Below are 24,299 nucleotides of genomic sequence, written 5' to 3'. Positions count from 1 at the left end.
AGGGTCTGGGCAGGAGGAAGGAAACTGGACAGGAATCTGACACACACATGTTGGTTACTTTTCAGCACATATTCCCCCCCCCCCCCCAAAAAAAAAAAAAAGGGTAGAAAATTGGTAGAAGCAGTTAATACTTCAGCTGGCACTGCTGACAAAAAAGAGGATCATGAGATAATGGCCTGGAGGGAAGATGAAGCAAAGGGACTGGATGAAGGAACAGAAGGACTATGAGCAAGAGATAAAACTAGTGGTTACATCAAGCCTAATGAAATTTCAAGCTGCTGAAAGGTCAGTTGCATTCCCACCACCAAAAACCCTTACACATCTAGCAGTAATATAGCTGAATATAGAGAATATAGAGACATTTCAATGAGCTGGTGAAGAAAGACTTTGATTTTTCTTTTTAATTTTGTTTTCTTCTCATTCATATCACCTCAGTGATTCATTTCACTTTGCAACAGCCATGGGATCACCAGATCCAACACAAAGGAAACAGCAGGGATAGGAAATGTGGAACTACCCCTTTTCAATTAGGTTTTATGCCACACACTAAGGGGACAAGGACCAGTCAATAAAGATTTTAAATAGGACATTATAGTAAAGGTTGCACACTGAATGAAGATGAAAGAGGACTTGAAGAATAAAAAGAGATAACAGGTCACAAAATAGACAAGTGGGAACAGGCATGGGGATACAGCAAATCATTCCTATCTGCACTTGTCTTCCAGGGGTGAAAGATGAAATAAACTAGGAAAGGCCAGAGAACACAGCAACAAAAGATCTGTAAAAAAATGAGAAGCAACAAGTAAAAGAAACTAGGGAAAAAAATCCACCAGAATACAAAAAAAAAAACAAAACAAACAAAAAAAATACACCAAAAAAACCACCACAACACAAAAAAACCACAAAAATACCCCAGATGAGTTGGAGAAAATGCATGTGTTTATTAACTACAGACAGAAATGCCTGAGGAACATGAAGATCTGCCAGACTGCCTGGAAAAGCCACAGTCGCCTGACCTACCGAGGAGAAAAACATCCTCAAGCCCAGGGGAGAGCAGAAGGGAGAGAGCAGAGAGGACACACAAAGAAGTCAGGATGATTTCAATATGTTACTTCTTAATTTTCAGGGAGGCAGACCTACTTCACCTAGTCTGAGTTTAACCTTCACAATTCTGACAAACTTTTTGCATTTCTTGAGTCTCTTTTAATGTACAAATCTACATAGATACTTTCATTTGGGCAGTGCCAATATTATTTGTGGTCTCCACTGGGGATCTCCACTGCAGTATTTTGCCCTACCTTCCCCTGGATTCCTGTTTAATACTGTATTTTTCAGTAAAAATGCCTTTTAGCTTTAGAACTCCTAAATCTTTGCTCACAATACCAGAACTCAGTATGTATATAAAACAGCAACACAAGTTTCCATTTCCAACATTTTGGTATTTGGAGGGAAGACCCTGATGAAGCTCAAGCCATGGTTTTATGATTCAGAGTAGTCATTGTAATCTATGCATTGTCCCTTCAGCTGCCTTCTCCTAGTGCTTGTAGGGCTGCACTGTGAACCACAGTGAATCAGCCTGAGGTAGAATTAACTCTCTTCCTTTAAATCAGCGATCAAGTCCTTTGTGTCACCTCACAAACACAGAATCATAGAGAGAAAACAGTGGGGGAACATGACCAAGCAGCTGGGGAAGGTGAAGCAGTGGGAATTTCTGAAACATGATCACTGCCAAAGTTTCCCTGTTAAGAAAATGCAGACTAAGTAGGGAAAAAGAAACATAGAAAGACAGAACAGATCTGTCTATTCCAAGGCACCTACTAAAATAATTTTCCAGTGTAAGTAAACTGTTAGCTAGAATTACATGCACTGATAAACCAAGGGAGGAAATACAAATGTGTATGAATGCGTATAAACCACATCACAGGCAGCAGCTATGATTTCACAATCTTCGTCTTGGTATTTGTTAGCTTTTTTCAGAAATTTGTGCCTGAAACATTAGTTCTCCTTCACTATTTTTACTGCAGTGACCTCTGTATTTTAGAGCAATATTTGACAAGACTCAGCTACCAAGAGCCATACGGTCTCCCACATGTCATTTATTAGCAAGATTCATTACTTTTTTGCCCTTGGATTTCACAGAAGCTGCTGCTGCTGCACTGTGGCAATGAACTGTTGAAGCTCAATAGACATCAGATTCTGGAGGGGAAAATACTTCAATAATTATAGATTTTATAAAGCTCTACCATCATTTGTCCAGTCTCCCCTTCCTGTTTCTAAATCTTCCACCCCAGGCTGATGTACCTTTTTTTGTCTTAATATTTCTTTTGCAATGAAGCCAAGATGCTGCTTCTTTGCTACCCTTCATCAAAAAAGTAGATGACAAGGGGAGAAGGAAATGCATCCCCCTCTCCCAGATCCAGGTCTCAGCTTGTGGCAGAAACAATTTGAGGAAGATTCCATCAAGCTCTGTGATGAAACATGTTTCATCCTCCAACAGAAGCAAATCTAAAGTCAACTTGCTGCCTAAGAACAGTAAAGGGTGGAACTTCAGCACAGTGAAGGAGTCCTTTTTTTATTCAGAAAATCATAGAAGCATAGAACAGCCTGGGTTGGAAGGGACCTCAAATATATTTTAGTTCCAGCCATGGCAGGGACACCTTCCACTAGACCAGGTTGGTCAAACCCCAATCCAACCTGGCCTTAAACACTTCCACGGATGGGGCATCCAAAACTTCTACAGGCAACCTGTGCCAGGGCCTCACCACCCACAGAGTAAACAATTTTCCCTAATCTATAATCTAAACCAACTCTCTGTCAGTTTGAAGCCAAACTCCAGGCACTTGTAAATAGTCTCTCTCCATCTTTCCTGTGGGCTCATTCATGTACTGGAAGACCACAATTAGCTCACACCCAAAGCCTTCTCTGTCCCAGACTGAACAATCCCAATTCTCCCAGCCTTTCCCCACAGCAGAGCTGCTCCATCCCTCTGATCCCCTCGGTGCCTCCTCTGTGCTGGCTCCAGCAGGTCCCTGTCCTTGCTGTGCTGGGAGCCCAGAGCTGGATGCAGCCCTGCAGGTGGGGTCTCAGCAGAGCGGGGCAGAGGGGCAGAATCCCCTCCCTGCCCTGCTGCCCACGGGGCTCTGGATGCAGCCCAGCACACGGGGGGTTCTGGGCTCCCAGAGCACACGGCCGGGCCATGGCCACCTCTCACCCACCAGCACCCCCAAGTCCCTCTCCCAGGGCTGCTCTGGAACTGCTAGTCCCCAGCCTGGATTGGTACTGGAGGTGCCCTGACACAGGTGCAGCACCTTGGACTTCATCTTGTCAAAGATCATGATATTGCCATGAGCCACTTCTTAAGCTTGTCCAGATCCCTCTGGATGGCATCCCATGCATTTGTCTTTTTAAATTTTTTATACAATCAAAGAAAACACCCCAAGAAAACACAGTGAGAGAAACAATCAAAACTGCAGAGATGTGTTTCAACAAAGGAGCCTCTGGAAGATTACTTAGCTTTCCCATAAATAATCCCACTTTGACATGTAGGAATGTGCTGGACATAATTTCTGTCAATTGTAGGAATTCCCCAGCCAATACAATCGATCCCGGTGTTGCCAATTAACAGAAAAAGAGACAAGGGGCAAAAACTGGCGCCCAGGAAGTTCCACCTAAACTTTAGGAAGAACTTCACTGTGCCGGTGAACACACGATGGAACAGGGAGGGTGTGGAATGTCCCTCACCGGAGATATTCCAGAGCGGCCTGGCTGCAATCCTGCGCCACGTGCTTGGGCAGGGAGGTGGGACCAGATGACCCACGGTGGTCCCTTCGGACCCTGCACAGATTCTGTGACCGCTTGTGGCTTCATCTTCGGAGCGCCAGCCGGGTTTTAATATGGGCTCCTGAACGGAATCGATATTCCATCACTGTACCTTTTTTGTTTATTTCTTTCTTTTTTAGCCCCCACCGACCTCTAATAAAACCAAATCGCCCCGGATGCCAGGCGCGCTCAGCATCAGTGCCGTCCCCAGGTGTAAACGCGCTCGGGGTGAATAATGACGGGCAGCCCTCCCCAGTCGTGACAGGAGCGGCAATCCCGACAGGACGAGCAATCCCGACAGGAGCAGCAGCCCCCACAGGAGCAGCAATCCCGACAGGAGCAGCAGTCCCGACAGGAGCGGTCGCGACACCGCCCGCGCGCCCGCCCGCCCTTCCCGCGCGCACCCCGCCCGCGCGGCGCAGACCAACTGCTGCGGGGGGAGTGCAGCTGTCTCCGCCGCCCTGTCTCCGCTCGGAGGGCCCGGGAAACCGAAGCTCCTCGCTCCTCCCGCTTCACTGCCCGGCTCCGAGGTGACCGCAGCTGCCCGCGTGCGGCGGGGCGCGGCCCGGGCCCCGCGGTGCCCCCCGTGACCGCCGGGCCGTGGTGGCGGCCGGAAGCGGAGGGCGGTGCCCGGCGCCGAGAGCTCCGGCGGTGGCGGCGCGGGCCGACGGGCGGGCGGACAAAGCGGAGCGGGGCCGGGATTGGGATCGGGGCCGGGTCAGCGGTAGGGGATAGGGCAGAGCCGGGAATATCCCGGTGCGGGCGGTGGAGGGGCGTCCGCGCTGGTGGCGCTCGGAGGGAAGGAGGGAGGGTTTGATGGAGGCGGCAGCGATGATGGAGCTGGTGATGGAGTTGCTGGGGAGAGGGACGGGACGGGGCAGCCTTCGGGCGAGGGAAGGGGAATTCTCGGTGCGCGCCGGCCCCGCTGTGCGGCCTGGCCTCAGTTTCTCCGAAGGGAAAACTTTGTCGGGACGGTTCCGCCCCTGCCCGGCCCCTCGGCGGGCGCGGAGCTGCGGCCGGGCGCTCCTGCTGTAACCCTGCCGTCCTTGCCCCCTCCCCAGGGCACTATGAACGAGGAGCAGTTCGTGAGCATCGACTTGGACGATGACAACATCTGCAGCGTCTGCAAGCTGGGGACCGAGAAGGAAACCCTCTCCTTCTGCCACGTCTGTTTCGAGCTGAACATCGAAGGTAAGGCTGGGAGCAGGAGCCATCCTGAGCCAGCCCGGCCGGCTCCTCCCAAAGATTCCATGTAGAAAGTTTTAAACCAGTTTGTTTTCTAGCTCGTTTCCAGTAAAGGTGGGTACTGCTCCTCCAGACATGAAGGTGAGCCCCTACCCTTTCCAGAGCCTCTGAAATTCCCCGGTGTTTATTTCATCTCTTGGCATTAGATCTCTGATGTTGAACTCGGGATCTGAATTGGGTTCTGCCTTTATTCAGTGTGTCTGCTCAGCAATTAGAGGGGATCTATATATAAAGAGAGCTTAAACTGCAAATTTTATAGCATAATATTCGGGATATTTGGAAGCAGATCACTTTGCTTTCACTAGATCTGCTCAGGGGATTATTTCTTTCTGTTTTCATAAAATGTTGGTATGCGTAATACGATAAAACAGGGTTCATTATCAAAGCTTCCTAAAGTCTGCAGATTGTAAAGTAGGAATTTTTGCCATCTTTTAAAAGACTTGTAAATATTTTAAAACCATTTTGGCCTCCAGAATAGTATTTTTAAAATTTCAAACCTGTTTTGGTAAAGAATTTCCCCATCTTGTTGCTTTTCTTCATACATGAATGAGCAGTAGATTCTCTTTGTTTTTTTAAGTCAAATTGCTTGGCTTTGGAACAACAAAGTAACTTCAAATAGAGAGTGGTCTCCAATTATATGTAGATATGACTACCCAGAGTAATTTATGTTGCCGTGAGGCAATAGAATATGAAGATCTCAACAGTGTCTTGTGATTAGTCCCATCATTTCTGTTACCATTTCTTGATTACAGACAGTAGGCTTTTGTTGCTAGTAGAGGCAGTGTATTTTAATTTGAACAATATATTGATACTTCTGTAGTAACTGCCATGTTTTTTGCTTTTGTTTAGCAGAGACATGCCTGTGTACTTTTTGGTAAAACTCAAGAACAGTTGTCTAACCTAAGACAACCTTCTGTTGTCTGAGTTTTCTTATTGCTTTACAATGTTAGATTTAGATTTCCCAACATGGAGAGCGGATGTTTCTCTCTCTAGACTTTAAAAACATACCAACACAATGAGAATTAAGTACTTCCATTACATTACTAATCTAGTTTTGTTTTGAAAGTGTTGAAAGTGATAGAACACACTAAAAAAAATGCTGGATGGTTCCTGTTCTCTGTTGTTTGAGATAAGCTGTGGATTTGTCAAAGCTGCTTGTTATGGCTGTGACTTTACAAAGTGATCTTGTGTTTTAAGTGGAATAAGTTTGGGAATTTTTGCTCAAAATAGCCTTGGTAGTGGGAAAGACTTAATCTGTGCAAAGCTTTGCATAATCTTCTAAATTTCCAGTTAATTTTAGAAGGAGGCTACTTGGAATAGAATAAAAGCTCCCCTGAAGTTACACAGGCCATTGCAATTCTTCTGTTTTGCATAATAAAGGTATATATATCTTTGATCTTGTTAGCATCAAAATGCCTCAATTTCTGATAGTCTGTCTTTTGTGTGCCACTTTGAAAACATGTACTGTTACCCCCATAGGGAGGGAAGCCTTAAAGGTGCCAGTGGCTGTATCAGTGACTTTTTATGTGGAGTCATTATAAGTCTTTTTGGCTGAACTCCTGCATGAGTCAGCTCTTTACCATACCTGTGGTCATGCTCTTCGTAATTCTGACATATCTCTACATTCTTGTACTTTTTTTTGTGACAAAGACTGATTTTTGTGTGTCTAAAATAAGTCTTTTGGCAGCCCTGGGTGCAACATGAATTGAGTAATTCACTAAAGCACAGTGTTATACTGGATGTTCTCATACTGACCTCCTGGTTATGTTTTAATGGAGTTCAGATACATTAAAACTTGTTGAACAGAATCAGCTGCAATTTGCTTCAACTCTTGTAGATGTGTTATCCCACACTTACAAATGAGTGTCGATCTCGCTGATAGTTTGTCTTTTTTATTTAGCATCATATTTAAAACTGTCAGCAATTAAAACCCATACATATATTAAGTATTTCAGGAAGCGAACTAGGCAATTCTAAAAAGATATTCATGCAACAGCTAAGACAGGCTTGCTCATTTTTGGTGTTGATGTGCATGTGGAACTGCTCCCTCGGAGGAGCAGGAAATAGCTGCTGTTGGAGAGCAGGCAGGCTATTAGTCACAGCTCAGCATCTTGCAGGATGCTTGAGTACTCCCACTGTTTGCAGAACCCTGTTAACTTCCATGTGTTAAGTGCTGTCTGACTTAATTGGAATGTATGGCACCTCTTCCATCTTTCCTGACCATGCAGTCTGCGCCAGGAGCTGGGTCAGGATAGAAAGGAGCATTAAGACAGATGTGCAAGGGCAAGCAGTGGGCTTGGCAATCTTAGGTTTGCAGTTGGACTTAAAGGTCTTTTCTGACCTAAATAATTTTGATTTGTGGGTCCAAGTTTGAAATTCTGAAAGTAGGCTTCCCAGATTTCTTTTTTTTTTTTTTTTTTTTTTTAGCAGGGTGTCATGTTGTAATGCTTTAACAAAGCTGATGAGGACAATTCTGTTTCCCCTCACAACAGCAGCATCTTCCTGCTTAAACCTGGACATGGCAAATTGATGTGCTGAGAACTGATGCAGCCGAACCCACATACTTTCTCAAGTGTCTATGAACAAAATACTGTAGGAATATAAGTTACTTAGTTGCACTTAATTACAGTGTAATCTAGGGATGGTGAATCATTGCATCTCCTGGCATCTGTGAGTTCAGCAGCTGTACAGGTTTGCCTGTGTCTCGATGGTGATGTTGTTGATTGGCTTGGGAGAGTAAGAGGAGGAATTAGAAATAGGAGACATGGAGAACATCCCCTTCTCTAATAATGACTGGTTTCTGGATTAGTGTTGTGACATGGCTCAGCCCTCACTTTTCTGACATCGGAGTGTTTATTTGTAACCTTTACTATGTTTGGACAGCATCTTGGTAATGTTACATAACTGGGGGGGAAAATTGAGTTCATCTCATAGTCCTTTATAGAGAAAACTGCTATGCAGAAAGCTTAATCTGTGGTCTGTCTTGCTTAAATATCTGTTGAATTTCTGAATAAGGAGGTCAGTTACTGTGTCATAAAACCTTAGGTTTTTATCAGATATCAGGTCTCCATCCTGATTTTTTTAATAGTAGATTTTTATTATTTTAATGAAATAAAATTATATTTTAGCCTAAACTGTGACTATGCTTCTTACTAAGTTCAGTTAATTCTCAGAAACTGTTGATTTGAGTGTAATTGGGAGATCAACTGTGGTGTCTGTCCCAGAATTCATTCAGGAGTGATACATACGGATTATAGGATCTATTTCTCTGAAGCTGACTGAAAGAGTGGTAGCAAGGGAAGAAGAAAAGAGAGTGAGGGCATTGGAATAACTAAAGCCAATATGCAGGTTTAAACTTAACCCTGTTAAATGTCATCAGTCTTTCTTGAACAAGGAAGGAGCTCCGGAGAGTTTAGTAGTTCTGGTCTTCTGTCTAAAAGTGGTGGGAGGAAGTCTCTGGGAAGGGCAGTATCTTTTTCTTGTTTCACTGGCTTATCCAGCTCATTTAATTTGAGGATTCACACTCAGAGAAGCTGAGTGGACTAAGCTACACATAAATACTTCTGTTGCCAAACTAGCTTTTGTGTCTGAAGGTTCATAGTCAGATGATATAACACAACAGAATATTAATGTGTTTCTTAACGTTTAAAATATGCAAAGTACTAACATGTGAAATACTAAATGTTTTGAAAAATGAAGCTGCTTGTGGGCAGTGTTTTTAAGGTTCTACATGGGGTTTAGAATATCTTGGTGGGGAGGATCTGCTGGAGTTTGATATTGGCTTTTGTTTGTCTTGTGCAGATGAAGAAAACATCAGAGAACATCAGAGAGCGTGCATTGTTTGCTTTTCTGAGTAGGTGTCACGGAAGTAATCAGTGGATTTAAACAGGAAATGTTTTAACTTCATACGTGACTGGTTTGCATAAGGCAGGAAATCACGTGTTGTGTTTTAGTTGAAACAGAGTTCTTTTTAATTTCATTAGATTGTGAGAGAATGGTTAACAGAACTCTGCTAGCAGAGATACAGTACTAGCAACGAATCTGCAGTGATACCTCAAGGGTGGGGAGAAATGCATGAAAATTCAAAAATGCACACTTGTATATGTATAAAAACTGTCTGTAAATGTATGCATCAACAAAACAAAATCCTCTGCCTGAACATGGTGTTTTGAAACTCCAGTTGTAGCGTTTCCAAGTTGTGGATGCTCCATCTCTAGAAGTGTTTTAAGGATGGGAGAGATGGGGCTCTGAGCAGCCTGGTATAGTAGAAGGTGTCCCTGTCCATGGCTGGGGGTTGGAATGAGATGATCCTTAAGGTCCCTTCCAACCCAAACCAGTCTTTGTCTCATCCCTCACACAGCAGCAGCCAGAGGGTCCTGCCTGTTGTGCTGCTTAGGTGTTCAGGTTTCTTCTCATGGGGAGGGCATTACACACAGCAGCTGTGTTCTGGGATCTTCTGGACACTTACGGAAATCCCAGCTTCAGGATCTTAATGCTTGAATGTTTTTGTTTCACATCAAACTTTGAAGTCTGTAATAATTATGACTTACCTTTGCATTATTTTGCATAGTGTATCTGTCTTTAACTGGGTTTATGCTGGTATTTTTAATGCAGAATTATTTAAAAGCCTGTGTTTCCTCACATTCAAGGGTTGTAATGGAGACAAAGGGTAATAGAAGTGGAAAATGTGATTGTGTGAGATGGTTTTTTACTCTTTTGCTTGTCCAGTGCTGCTAACTACAATAACATCTTAGAGAATGTTGGCTGACAAGCAAACTGGCTCACTTCCATTTCTGTTTAGAGCTGAACAGCTGAATAGCAAATGACAGTTCCCATGCCAGGTCCTGTAATATAAGAGACAGTGTAAGTACTGGGCATCCATTCCTCTGATTTATGTTGTAGTAGTTAGGTTTCCATGGTCCTTTAAAGTGCTGATAGACTCAGTTTTTGAGGTAGTTTCTGCATCAGGTTAGTGCATCTAAGTCTCCAGGCTGGGACAAGGATGTTATAAGTAAGTCTTTCTTACCACATAGCTTTTTTCCTATTAAGGTCTATAAAATCTTATATAATATCCTCATTCTGTGTTTGTTAAAAAAAAAAAAAAAGACGGGGTAAGTTTAGTTGTTGCAAACTGTAAGCACTCAAATTTCAGGGTTTTTTCTTTTTTACACCCTGCAGAAGAATATCTCACTGAAATAACATGTGTTGTAAGGTATACTTGAAAGAAGTAGAAATCGCTGTTTGATTTAATTCTGTTCCAGAATATTGCACGTCATTATTTTTTCAGTGTTAATGAAATGATAAGCAGTAAAATAGATTTTTCTGGTAATAAAAGCTAAACATTTCCATCGCCCTTTATACTAGACAGATGAGGACTTGTTTCAAGGTAACATTTGCTGGCCAGGGGTATGACTCATTTCTGCAAACTTGAATGGACATGTGAAATTAGTTGCAGTTTCCACTAAAGCTCTTAACTACAAATTCAAGTCTGAACATGATTGGAGATGCTCTTCTTACTCTGAATGCTGTACAAGTACCACTGAGTAATGTCAAGCTGTGGAGCTGGTTCAGTAAGTACATTTTTGCATTCTTAATGTGTAAATTTGGGAAGTTTGTCCATGCAAACAAGATAATTGAGTATTTATTTTGCCTGGCATCATCCAGACTACAGAAATACCAGCTTATGACTTCCACTCTCTTCTAGGTCTATTGAACTGATTTTTCTTACAAAGTGCGTGACATAATATTTTCTGTAGTGAAGTTTTCATCAGAATGCAGTGCTTTGTTTAATACAGTAGCAAACTCTTCTTAGTAAAGTAGTTTATAAGGAAAGGGATTTCTGAAAATATATTTAAGGGGCCAGCTGGATCTCTGTTCCGTCTGATATCTTTGCTTTGTGCTAAAATACAAACGAGCTGATAGAAAAGAAGTGGGAGGTGATTTGTGTGCACACTTGATGTATGGAAAGTACTGGCATTATCGTATGAAAGCAAGGAGAGAACTTTAATTTATGAACAAGATAATATCTAGTCTTTACAAAGTGTCTGGTTTTAGAAGTTAATGAATGGCACTGGCATTTTCCTTCTAGCCAGTCTAATAAATCATAAAGCATAACTCTCAAACGAGATTGCATGTAAACCCTTAAAAATAGCAGTTGGCTTCACATCTTGTCAGGCAGATGTACTGGAGATATACATCTCTAATGATCCTGTTTTTCAGTATTGGAAGAATTGTACAGCTGAAGAATATCAGGTTTTTGTCATTTAGACGTGTGGATAATTTTGTCTGAGGTTATCGTGGGCTGCTTTTTTTCATGCATTTTGAACAGGTCTTGGGATCTGCTTTTCTGGGAACCCCCCTCTTTCAGCACTCTTGGGAAACAGTCTATGCAGCAGAGGCTTAAAATAGGTAGACATGAACATTTAATGTCTTGTGAAGCCTTTCTGTCTGCTGCAGGTCTTAGCCTTGCACGCAAGGTAAAACACACTGGAGCTCATCTGATCCCTGTGTTCCTAGTGGACACTCACAGATGTCCAGGAACTGTTCCATGAGCTGGCTGAACATCCCTGTTTACAGAGTGCCCCTGAGGTGGACAGCTGAGGGGAGCAGCAGCTGGAACATCTCAGAACACACAGTGAAGACCAGGGCTCGGCAAGCGGGCAGCCACAGGCAAGGGCTCTTGCTTACTCTAGGATTAAAGGAGAAGAGCAGAGGTGTCTGTCACAAATGTCTCTGGAGTTCACTGCTCCAGATGAGGTGAATTGTGCCTGAGAAGCATTTCTTCACTGGCTGACTCTCCACAGCTAACTCAAACTGGAGTCAGGTATAAATCTTACCCATAAGTATTTGTAAATTCTTTAAAGGGGCTTTAAGTAACTAATGGCAGAGCACGAACTTATCGTTGACTATTCATGTGTCTACAAGTATTCCTGTTAATTTTAATTCCTCTTAGATTCAGGGCAATTTTCTACTTCAGCTGCTGATCACCGTTGCAAAAAACAATTAGTATACAGCATTACATTAGAAATTGCTAAGAAGGAAATGCAGACTTTCTTTAACATTATTTCCGAATGATGGATCTGAAAGACCAAATAAGAAGTTTGATTGTTTGTTTGTTTTTAAGAGAATAGCGAACAAATGAAAAACCTACTGTTGAAGATAAACAAGCAGGCTGATGATCACTGATTTATTTTTTTTATATGGAAACATTTGTGAAGGGATGTGGAATAATCTTGGTATTCAAGAACATTCCTTCTGAATTGGATTTGTTGATCACTATTATAATCTCCAAATAAGACAACTGTTCTAGCCAGCTTTATATATGAGCAAACATTTCAATTTAATTCTGTGTCTTTATAATGAAGAAGAGTTATACATAGTTCCCAGTGAATCAGTTTCAAAGGCAGAAATAAAGTCTTAGCAGGTTTCTTACCCTCAAAAAAAAAACCAAGAAGCAAAAAACTTTAATATGTTGGAAACTCATTTACTTTAAAGTACAAATGCCTCAAAATGGGGTAGAATTTGTTGATATGTGATTGTTCACCTGGTTATCAGGTAAATTTTCTCTCTGCTCTCAGCTACTTTACAGTTATGAATAAATAGAAGTTACAGAAATGTGTATTAAACTGCCCAATTGCTAGCAATGCATTTACAAAATTACTTTGTAGGAGTGGATTAGGAGTCATGTTGACTGCCTGCCTAGCATAGCTTCGAAACTGACATAGTCAGGGTTTGGGTTGAGGTTTTTTTGCCTTGTCATTAAGCACTTGTGTAGGAAGTCCTGTTCTTCAAGTCAATATGCAAAGATATTGTTGAGTGAAGTGATACACTCATTTTTCATCTAGGACACATGAGTTATTAGAATCAGAAACAAATAATGGACTGTAAGCACTTACATTGTTTTATGATTTGTCTGGAGGTTTGGCACCAGCCTGTGGATCATGTGCACTTGAGGAATGATCTCTGGCACGAGCTTGTTTCCTAATAGCATCTGTGCTGCCTTAAGTTTGTGAACTGTGTTGTAGATATTAGTGTATTTTGATAGGCTATTTTTTTCTTCCTTCCCTGCAGATTAAACTTTTCTACTCTGTGTGGTTGTGAGGTTTTCGTTGCTTTTTGAGGGGTTTTTTTCTTCTCTGAAAAAATTAAGTGTTGGACATTCTTGGACATAGTCTGCAATCCTGTTGTTGGAAAGTAAGACAAGAGGCAAGTGTGAGGGGGAAAAGAAGTTGATAGTTTTATGATTGCAGACTTGAAGAACCAGACAAAAAGTAAGAAAGATTCAGATTGATAGAATGTGGAGATGGAAAAAACAGAAATGTGGAGATGGAACTGAAAACCCATAAAAGATCCCGGAACATAGAATAGCTGTTTATCAAAATTACAGAATTAATTAATTAGAATTAATTGATAATTAGAAGTAATGGATAATTACAAAATTATCAAAATGCTTCCTGTTTTGTACAGAAATCTTGCCACATTTTATTCATCTCCTGGTGTATAACGTTGAATAAAGCACCAAGACCACATCATCTTTATATATCACTTGGTCCATGCCAGCTCACCAGATTGCAGCTTTTTCTGCAGTTGTGATGAAGGGGGAAACATGAAGTAATCTGAGTGTAGTATGAAGTCTTCCCAAAAAGAAATGGACATCTTTTCTGCCTCATAAGGCTGATGGTATTGCCCATAACAGAAGGATTTGTTCCAAAGAACCATACCCTTACTTGCTGTAATTGTGGTGTGTGATTGCTAGTTTGTGCTGTCACAGCAGCTGCTGTCCCTGCTCAGCTCTTCCAGAAGGTTATGGCTGATGTTCTCTGCATAGGAAAGGACTAATTGTCACCTTAGTACAAAAGAGAGATTTATGGTTGTTTTAGTTTTGTGTGTGATTGTTGCAGTAAAAATCCAAGCCAGTTATATGAAAACTGAAGCAGGTTCGTTAGCAGTTCTCTATAAAAGTGGTCTGGTTTTGCACGTTCTCAGTTCCTCACTTTATTCAAGATGCTTTATGTAAGACCCCTTTTGAGGTTTTTCAGTGGAGTAAGAGAAGGGGTAGGATGTAAATTCTGATCTTGTATACTGGAAGTGTTTCACAATAACCTGCCCTGTGCTTGGAAATAGGGACATTGTGGCCAACGTGTGGTATATAAACAGCAAAGCTTAAGCTCTTGAAGTAGCATGGTTTTTCTTCTGTAATAATTGCTCATTCCAGGCACTCTATTACTGAGTTCAGATAAAATAGATCTCTATGAGCAGCATGCCCCTAAAACAGGGAAGTTAGCAATGTTCAGAACTCTTAAAAGATAAGTTCATCAGAGGAAAAGACTTGAATAACCTTGAGCTTAAGACTTGGACATAATTCACTTGGGGTGTCATGAATTCATGCTACACTTGTTCTTTTTTAGTGTAACAATTTGTGTGTTGGCTATTTTGTGTGGTCTCATGCTCTTCTACTGAGCAAGTAACATTTGTTCGCATTGAAGTAATGAAGCATCCTCAAAGGAATTTCTTTCTTGAAGTGATACTGTCAGTATTCTGTCATTTGTTGTGTGGGTGTGTTTGTTAGGTGGGTTCATGAGCATTATTGTATGGAAAATTGTGCAAAACGTGTTTTTCAGCCCATAGATTGTTTTCTGTAAGTGAAAGAAAGCACTATGAACAGCAGCAAAGTAGAATGTTGAATCACTTGGGTAAAGCAAATAGCAATGAACAAATCACTTTGGTTTTCTAGGGTTTGTAGTGTGATTATATTTGCCTTATTATTATTTCACTGGACAGTATTTGTTTTCCCTTTATGTCTTAAAGATTTAAGGCTTCTGTCATGCTGCTTGAGTTAAGCAGGCTTGCTCTGTTTAAATGGTGCTGATAAGTCATGAAAACAAATGACTTGTCTTTCTTGTTTTCAGTAGAAATGTTTGTTGGGGTTTTTTAAGTCTCTATAAAGACAGAGAGGTAAAATGGCATTGCAACAGATTATTCAGATCTTAAGAAAAGTTGGTGAATATCTGTTTGTTGAAAGAGGTTGAAAAGTACTTTGAGGTGTGGAGTGAGAAGTTTGGCTGCCCACTGAAAGGGGACGCAGAATGTACTTTACTCCAGAACTTCCTTCTTAGAAATTTCTTCTGATTAGTATGTGAGTTTTGTTTCTTCTAAGTTACCTCATGAACACAAGGAATATCTTTTTTCACTACTTTATCTTTTTTTCCCCTGCTGCTAAGAACAATAAACTCCACTGATGTTTTCTTTTATTTTCCAGTTTTTTTAGACATTTTGCCCCATAAATTGTGTGCACTCTCAGAAACACAGCCAGAAGATAGTGCACTTAAGTTTCACTGCTGCCCAAAGAGTGGAAAATCAACAATTTATAAGGGCTACTCTTGATGTTTGAACTCTCCAACTTCAAATAGCAGTTACCAGCAAGTGAGATAATCTAAATGAAGTGCTTGGATTTGTTTTTCATAGTTTCCTGCTAAAAATTTTACCTTTTCAACTTAGTTTTGAGAGAATTGTGAGATTTTGTGACATTCACTAACTTAAAAAAAAAAAAAATTGTTAATGGTTTGGGGTGGGGAGATTACATTTTAACACAAGAATGTAAGAGGGTAAATCAGATAGAACTGAGACTTGTTGTAACATGTAGCTTTCTTGTAACCATCTGTAAATGTCTCTGTTACCAGATTTTGTTACCTATTGCATTTCATGTTTTTTTTCTTTTATTTTAGTCACTTGAAGTGGCTAAAAGATAGGATGGCTGCAGGTTGGTTCACATTGCCTAGATTCAGAGATCCAGCTACGTTGTTTGTTGGTGTAAATACTTTGACATTAAACACTTTCAACTGTTCATAGTTGAATTATTGTTATTTGCCATGACAAACTTGTTAGACAGAATTGGTTTTCATCGTATTGGGAACATCCCAAGTAGTATATGGCATACTGAGGTAAATGACAAACTGTTCATTACTCTCTGGGCTTGGATTCTGAATCTACTGTGTAGGTGAATCTGAGGAAAAATAAATATCCACTGAATTTGCAGAGAGTAATTTTGTACTGGGGCACTATTAACTTTCTGGAATAGTCATTTCTCATACCATCTGTGTTCACTCACCAACTGCAGATTTTCACAGATTGTGTTCCTTTTTAACCTGTCAATCACTAGCAGTTACTTAGAGGTTTAAGTCACCTGCTGTAGCTATTTGAACAGTCTTCGGGGAAGGATGAGCAAAGAGGAGAATCAACATCCATCTTGTGTGATGTCATGGTTTAACCCCAGTGGGATGGGGAGAGAAATTCAGCTTGTGGGTTGAGACAAAGATAGTTTCAAAGGCAGAGCAAAAGCTGCCCATACAAGCAAAGCAAAATCAGGAATTCATTGACTGCTTCCCATGCCTGGGCAGGTGTTCATCTATCCCCAGGAGGGCAGGGCTCTGTCATGCATAGCAGTAGGCTTGGGATGACAAACACCATCACTCCAAACATTCCTCCCTTCCACCTTCTTTCCACAGCTTTATACACTGAGCATGATGCCATATGGTGTGGAATATCCCTTGGGTCAGTTGGGATCAGCTGTGTCCTTGTCCTTTCCCACCTCCTTGCATGCCCCCAGCCCACTCACTGTTGGACAGGTAAGAGAGGCAGAAAGGGCCTTGACTGTGTTTAAGCCCTGCTCAGTGATAATGAAAAAACTGCAGCACAAATCCAAAACAGCCATATATTACAACTATGATAAAAATTAACTCTATCCCAGCCAAAACTAGCACACCTCCAATGAATTTCAGGACAGTTTAATGTTGGCAAGCATTGACGGCATTAGAGCTTGCTTCCCTAGCTAGGCTGCAGGCTTGTACCAGTGCAAAATAATAAACTATGGCTGAAACCTGCATTCTGTTTGACCATTTGAATGAGACAAACCTGCACCCTGCAGTATTTGAGCAGATGGCTCATAACGTTATGCATAGAAGATGGGAGCTTGTATGAGTGCTGTCAAAATGCTCTTCAGGATCATTCTATAGAACTTGCTGATACACAGTTGGGTTTATTTTAATTCTGAAGCTTATTCACTTTTGTGTAGGGGTGATGCAGCATGTGTGGAGTTGTCAGTTTATTTCATCTCTGTCACTGTGCAAGAGGCACACACTGAAGTCCTGCTCTACAAATTTTGGACTGTGAGGTACCCTGGTTTGCTTCAGTGATAAGACTGCTAGTAGGAAAGCATCACTAAATTTGTTTTCTTGGTTGCTTGTGAGTAAATATTTCAAAAAATTAGCAGTAAGTGAACTTCTTTCTGTTGTGTCTTTACAGGAGTGCCAAAGTCAGATCTTCTACATACAAGATCTTTAAGGGGGCACAGAGACTGCTTTGAAAAATTCCACTTAATAGCAAATCAGGACTGTCCACGATCAAAGCTCTCTAAAAGTCCTTATGCAGAAGTAAAAAATATCTTGAGCAAAAAAATTAACTGGATCATACAATACGCACAAAACAAGGATTTAGACTCTGATTCTGAAAGCTCAAAACCATCCCAACACCAGCTTTTTAGCTTCAGACATCAGACTGATAGAAAATTACTCCCCCAGTTTGACTCCCCAGTACCTAGATACTCTGCAAAATGGATAGATGGGAAATCTGGAGGCATCTCAAGCTGCTCACAGACTCTGCTGGAACCAAGAGAATCCCCTGATTTCAGACTGGGTGCTTCCTTCTGCTGCAGCAGTGTTTTGTGGTCCAACCGCAGCCAAGTCCAGAAAGCTGAGAAAGCTGAAGGAGATTCACTTGCCAGTGTTCATAGGAGACATCCTCAACACAGCAGGGAGGAACGTGAGTATGCATCCATTTACACACAGCCTAGCAAGCAAGGGCATTCTTTCGAATACCTGTTGACCACTTCATGTCTCCACAGGGCATTAGTTCTCATCCTGGAGTCCAGCATATAAAATATGTGGGGAAAAAAAGAGCTACCTGGCTGAGTAAATAGGGTGGTTTGGCTGGGCTTTTTTGTTTTTTTGGTTTTTTTTTTTGTTTTTTTGGTTTTTTTTGGTTTTTTTTTTTTGGTTTTTTAATTTTACTCTTAGCTGTAGCCCAGTGTGATACAGGACATGTCTAATTTATAAAAAAAAGTCATTTCAGTAAGTAATTCCTGAAAACCTGTGGAGGTTACTCAGCTCCTGCCAATCTCTTTCTTACTGAACTTGCACAGTGCCCTGAGTTACATTTCACAGAGACCTACCCCAGGCAACAGGGGAAATTAGAGGTCATGTAGCAGAGAAAACCTGTGAAATAATCTTAATAGTAGCAGACTCCTTGTGAATTTTACTGGATTTGTTTTTTCCCTGTGTTTGTTGAGCATAAGAAAATGGGAAGGTCCTTCTGCCATCATGTCCTCTTAAAGGCTGTAGCAGAAGACCTGAGCTATCTTTTGGTGAGTGTGATGGTAGTGAAAATAACAGAAAGTTAGTTTTCCTGTTGTTTAAGATCGCTAAAAGAATTCTTTAGAAAAATCTAGGATATTCTAGTGTCTCTGGAATCAGGCTGCATGAAATGTGCTAGGGCTAGATTCCTAGAGGTATGTGCTGTTACCATCCTGCTTTTTAGGCAGTACCTGGTCCTGAACTGGTGTATGTCCACTCTTACTTTTGTAGATTAGGAAAGTAACTAGCGGGGGTTTCTGAACTTCAAAAGACCTGAGAAAGAAAACATTAGCACTGGTCAAGTATTCCAGGGAAAAGCAGGTGATGAAAAACAAGGTAATAATGGAATCAGAATGTCAGAAGAGTCTGAGAAAGAGGTACTGTAAAAAGTTCAATTGACTTCTTTATCCTCCCTTTTTTTTAACAAACTGACAGCTCTGTCCTTGTGAAGCTGAGTCATTTCTCATTCTTTATGAAAGGATTTTACTTAACTGCTGCATGATGTGTCATTTTGCATTTGTAGTGAATTAGTAGCCTTAAAGCCATAAATCAAAACAGATACACTGAGCTGTTTGACCACCTGTCCACTGGAGTCATAAACTGGGATTACATAAATCAGGAGAGCATATAACAGAGGAATTAGGGAAGCTTGACCTGGTTTATGGAGTTGTCTAACTGAAGTTAGTGACTTGGAATTTATCTCCATTCTTTGATTTTGGGATGGAAACATAAATCTGCATTGAGCACATTAACAGTTTTTTTCTTCCGTTATGACATATATAATGCAGCTTTGAGGCATTTTTGCTTCTATTTTGCAGTGTTTATCTTTAAAAGACATTAATTTGGAGGCTCTATGATTATATAAAGTTTGTATGTTAGATGAAAACGTAGACTGCCAGAATTAGGTACCTTCTTACTGCAATACTTTCACTCTTAACAACATAGCTATCTACTGAAAAAAAGTGTTAATGGAACTGTAAATAGCTTGGCCAATATTTCTTCAAAATTTACCTCAGCTGTGGATAGAATAATATTTTACCATTTAAATTCAGTGCTCCGTTCCTTCTCCCTTTCTCTTCTGTATCAGAATAATGTACCATGAAACAGTCCTGTCCCATAACATTCATATTAAATATGTGAACCATCCTGTCTGCCAGATGACAAGATGTTAATGAAAATACTGAAGAATGGGGAAGTAACATCCTAACACTGGGTATGAAAAGGGAGCAAAATCTTGACATTTTTAGCTGTTAATTACTAGATTCAATTTGGTCAGGGTTTTCATGGTGCTTAAATGATGGTAAGGTGTGAGAAGGGACTTTTCAGGTTTATTGATAGCTGAAGGTAGGAAGGAGCACCATTTTACCTGCCTGATGGAGAAGAAAGGTGAATCTATTTTATTCTTAACTGGGATTATGTCTCGAGTGCCAAGTCTTAGCTATTGCCAGCTTCTTTGGTTTGGCAGTACTGTCAGCAATTTAACATCCCACAACTGCCAGCTGTGAGAGAGTTTGAAAGAGAAGGCTTAGGATAATCAAATAATCCAGTAGGTAGCTAAAACCCATCTTTTTCATAACTCTGGACTTTAAATTTGCCATGTAGAAACCTTTTGCACAGAGAAATCTCTGGGAAAAAAGCTGCAGCATCGTTTTTTTTCTCTCAAGTATGCAATGAGAGCTTTGCTAAGCTGCAGCAGAAACAGCTTTGCTGAAGTTTAAAAACAGTATTTTGGAATTGCTAGGTCTGTAAGCTTGTGCTAGCACCTGGTACCCCCTGTAGTGTTCAGATTGTCTCTTTTCACCATGGTGACAAGGGCATCTAAGCAGCAGGCATGGTACCATGTGTGTCCACTGCAGGGTTGAGGGAATCCTAGGAAGCAGGCCAGTGCTTCCCTGCTGTTGGTCAAGGGCAGTGAAGAATACTTTCACAGTTTCCTCCTCTGAGGCTTAATGTGTATTTTCTGTGAGGTTGATCAATGCACACAACCTGAGACACAGAAGGGCTTTGGAATGATACAGAGGATCTTGTAGTTCTCACCAGGAGCACAGAAGGAAACCTATTTTTGTATGCTGGTCTTCGTATCAAGCCAGGGTTGCCCTTCATCATTTGTCACTGAAACATTTGTCACTCACTGGAAACTGTGTGTTATTCCAGTATGCAGAAAGCACAAACCTTGATAACCAAAACAGGGAGCCCCACATGCTGAAAATTCTGTCAGGAAGCTGCTTCTTGCAGGCTGGGAAACATAGCAGGACTTACTTCAGAACTGTTCCCTTTTAATTGCCCACAGTTAAACAGATGTGCTTTCAGGGGTTACCCTGGGGAGATCATGTTTTGCAGTCAGAGTATTTAAATGTGCCAAGCAGTTCTGATTCTGGATGCTAATGTTTTCAGGGCTTGATTGTCCACCTTTTTGATGCTGAAGAAAGGGTTTGCTGATGGAGTAAATCCTTATCTGTGTCAACATTAAAAAGAGAATTTTCAAACTTTCCTCAAATGACTAATAAAAACTGTTGTCTCTGACTTACTGCCGCAGATCTGTTGATTATTAGGATGCAGATAGAAGAAATCTTGAGAAAATAGGGGTCTGCTTAGGTATGCTTATGTGACTTTGGTAGTAGTAATAACAAATTTTATTGTTGCAGTGACTACAATGACTCTAGGAGAGTTAAAGCAACTTAATGAGAAACTGCTCAAGCAAATCCAGGGTGAGAATTTTTCAATACTTTTGGTTTTGAGTTGGTGATGCTTTGTCATAAAAAAGGTCTGGTTTTAAAAAAGAATTTTTTATTGCCTTTCTGTCAGTTAAGTTTTTAGTTGAAGTCTCGTTTTGCATGGAAATGTGTGATACAGGGAGATTTCTAGGTGCTTTCGTTATGTAATCTCCTTTGGTGCTGCAAATTGGCACAGTATCCTCTTTAAGAATTTGACTAGAACCAGAGAATTGTTAAGGTTGAAAATGACCCTTAAGATCATCAAGTGCAACCATTAACCCAACACTGCTAAGTCCCCCACAAAAGCAAGTGGTTCCTAAATGCCACATCTCCCTGTCTGTTAAATCTCTCCAGGGATGGTGACTCCACCACTTGCCTGGGCAGCCTGTTTCAGTGCATGACAACCCTTTCCATGAAGAAGTATCTCCTAATATCCAATCTAACTTTGCCTGGTGCAATCTAAAGCCATTTTCTCTCATCCTTGTTACCTGAGAGAAGAGCTGGACCCCACCTGGCTCCACCCTCCAGTCAGGCAATTGTAGAGGATGATAAGATTCCCCCCTGAGCCTCCTTTTCTTCAGGCTGAGCTCTCTGACTTGTGCTCCAGGCCCTTCTCTGGACATGATCCAGCACCTCCATGTCCTTGCTGTAGGGACCCAAAACTGAACACAGGATTTGAGGTGTGGCCTCACCAGTGTCCAGCACAGGGGGATGATCTCTGCCCTGGTGCTGCTGCCACACTATTGCTGATACAGGCCAGAGTCAGCTTTGTTTTGAGTTCTAAACTGATCCACCTTGGCTTGGGTTGTCTGTAGCTAGAAGCAAAGTGATGCTGCTCAGTTTGCAATATATACAGAGCTGTGCTGGAACCTGGAAAAGCAGAGCCCCTGTGCATGATCCCACTTAAGTGCCTTTTCCCCCAATGTTGTTTGTCACTGCTCCCTGGCCTGTGTCAGTACAGGGAGCAAGCACTGAGGCCGTGCTGTTGTTGCAGATGTGTTTGAGGAGCTGACACAGCAGGTGCAGGAGAAGGACTCCCTGGCCTCCGAGCTCAACGTGCGCCACATCGCCATCGAGCAGCTGCTGAAGAACTGCTCCAAACTGCCCTGCCTGCAGATGGGAAGAGCAGGGATGAAATCCAACGTCCCCATATAAAGGGAGACAACTTCCATCCCCCTAGAGCTGTCCCTAACGGCGCTGATAACCGTTAAGTACAACTGCACCCATATTTAGAAGCTTTTGAGAAAACTTGGGCAGCTTTCTCTTTGTATTTGTAATCCACGGGAAGTCTTACTCCACTTTGGGCTTAACAAAAAGGGCAAATATTTTGGGTATTAAAATCTACTGTAATAAAGTTTATTCACAGGTGGAATTATTATTTTTTTCCCATAACTACGCATGAGCCTTGAAATTAATTCTGTGTTTTGTTTATAATAAGATTGTTTCTAGCAAAGAATGACCTGAAGCCTGTAAACCTGCCTCCTTCATACAGAGGACAAAATAAACATTTGACTTTTTATCAGATCTGATCCTGTTACATCCAAGAGAGCTTTAAGGGGAGAACAGTATTAATGAAACTCGTGTTTTCTTATTTATTATGAGCAATATTTTATTATTGAAGTTTTATACTAAATAAATATCACTATTTTAGGTACTTTTCCAGATCTCTTTATAAAATGTCTGAATTACTCTGTGTAATGTTTATGCCTTGTGTATGATTGTTTATCCTTTTTCAGGTCTGTATCTTTCATGATACAATTTTTAAAAGCATTGTTTCCCAAAGAGAGATTTCACATGTCGAAGAAAAAACTCTAGTGGTGTGTCACTTATTTTTATCAGCTTTATAACTGAAGAATTTGGTTCATGAGATGTTTTAAAAAAGCACAGCATTTGCTTTAAATTAAAAAAAAAGAACCCATACTTTGGTTTTAATGCATAGAAGTTGAAGCTGTTTTATATGTGTGAATTTTTCAATGCTGAAAAATTACTTTGACGAAACTCAATAAATTTGTAATACTACACTGCTTTGTTATGATTTCTTTATAAAGTTGGGTCAGACCGATAAAGTGTTTTAATTCTGAAATGCAAGTAGTAATGATACATTATAAATCAGAACAGCCTTTGCGTTTTTTAAACTTATATCAGTCTACCATGACAAGAAATCTTAGTCTCTGCCAAAAATGCTGCAGGGCTGCATTTGAGTAGCTGAAAGTTGCTGAGTTGCACTGAAAAAAACTGGGGGAGGATGGGATGAGTGGAAGATACAGACACACACACACACACACAAAAAAAAAAGTTAAAAGTCTTTTTGGTTTTAGCTCTTTAAGTGAAAAGGGAGTAACTTCTATAGCTGAGCTGAAGGCATGGTGAGCATGAAGAAAGGTTTAGGTTTGATTTTAAACTCAAGTTGAGAAATAAGCCAAAGTTCAGAGTAGGTTTATTGACTGGCCTATGTGTAGTGAGTGCTAACTGGGTGTCATAGGACAGGTTGGTTTTATTTGTGGGTTTATTATTATTTTTGTAATTTTCTTCCATATTCTCCAGCTCTTCCAAAACCCCTCCACAAATGCATGAGTAGGGACTTCAGTTTGTCTGAGTATTTTGTCGTTCAGGAGGGGAAAAATTCAGTAGCATCATTGTTTGTGTAGGCAAGTGGGCCTAGGAGTAAGTGGGCACTAGAAAATCCCTGATTCTAGTTGTCAGAAGATGGATTAATCTCCATGTGCAAGTCTGTTGATAAACCTTGTTGATTCAGTACCAAGCTAAAGGTCAGGTGAGAGAGGTGTCTCTGAGAAGGACCTGAGAGTCCTGGTGGGGAACAGACTATCCCTGAGCCAGCAGTGCCCTTCTGGCCAAGGAGGCCAGTGGGATCCAGGGATGCTGTACTGGTTTGAACAGCAAAACCAGTGAGACTTCAAGTCAGTAATACAATTTTTAATAGGGAAGAGGAAAAAAAAAAGAAAAAACAAAATACATACAATAATAAAAATAAAACCACTGACAGAGTCAGAATACAACCTGATACCCTGTCAGTCAGGGTGCTGGTGCAGTTTTCCTCCAAAGGGTCCAGGGATGATGTGGATAAAAAACTGGTTCTTCCTCTGGAATCCAGTGG

General features: G+C 41.1%; 1 protein-coding gene across 1 annotated transcript; it reads left to right on the top strand.

The window, feature by feature from the left end:
• The first annotated feature begins 4,520 nt into the window (after positions 1–4,520).
• On the top strand, positions 4,521–23,038 carry C2H21orf91 (chromosome 2 C21orf91 homolog). Its single transcript, XM_062511645.1, has 5 exons — positions 4,521–4,543; positions 4,881–5,010; positions 17,365–17,880; positions 21,116–21,178; positions 22,179–23,038. The coding sequence occupies exons 2-5, from the start codon at positions 4,887–4,889 to the stop codon at positions 22,337–22,339; spliced, it is 864 nt and encodes a 287-aa protein (XP_062367629.1). The 5' UTR covers positions 4,521–4,543; positions 4,881–4,886; the 3' UTR covers positions 22,340–23,038.
• Positions 23,039–24,299: the final 1,261 nt, after the last annotated feature.

This window comes from Cinclus cinclus, chromosome 2 (genome assembly GCF_963662255.1).
Source record: "Cinclus cinclus chromosome 2, bCinCin1.1, whole genome shotgun sequence".
Lineage (NCBI taxonomy): Eukaryota > Metazoa > Chordata > Aves > Passeriformes > Cinclidae > Cinclus > Cinclus cinclus.
The sequence above is the reverse complement of the archived record's forward strand: the minus strand, read 5'-3'. Positions and strand labels throughout refer to the sequence as shown.

Bases quoted from the DNA above. Each gene is read 5' to 3' on its own strand.
- C2H21orf91 (XM_062511645.1), top strand. From the start codon at position 4,887: ATGAACGAGGAGCAGTTCGTGAGCATCGACTTGGACGATGACAACATC. The intron at 5,011-17,364 runs GTAAGGCTGGGA...GTGTCTTTACAG, and splicing joins TTTCGAGCTGAACATCGAAG to GAGTGCCAAAGTCAGATCTT. The intron at 21,179-22,178 runs GTGAGAATTTTT...CTGTTGTTGCAG, and splicing joins ACTGCTCAAGCAAATCCAGG to ATGTGTTTGAGGAGCTGACA.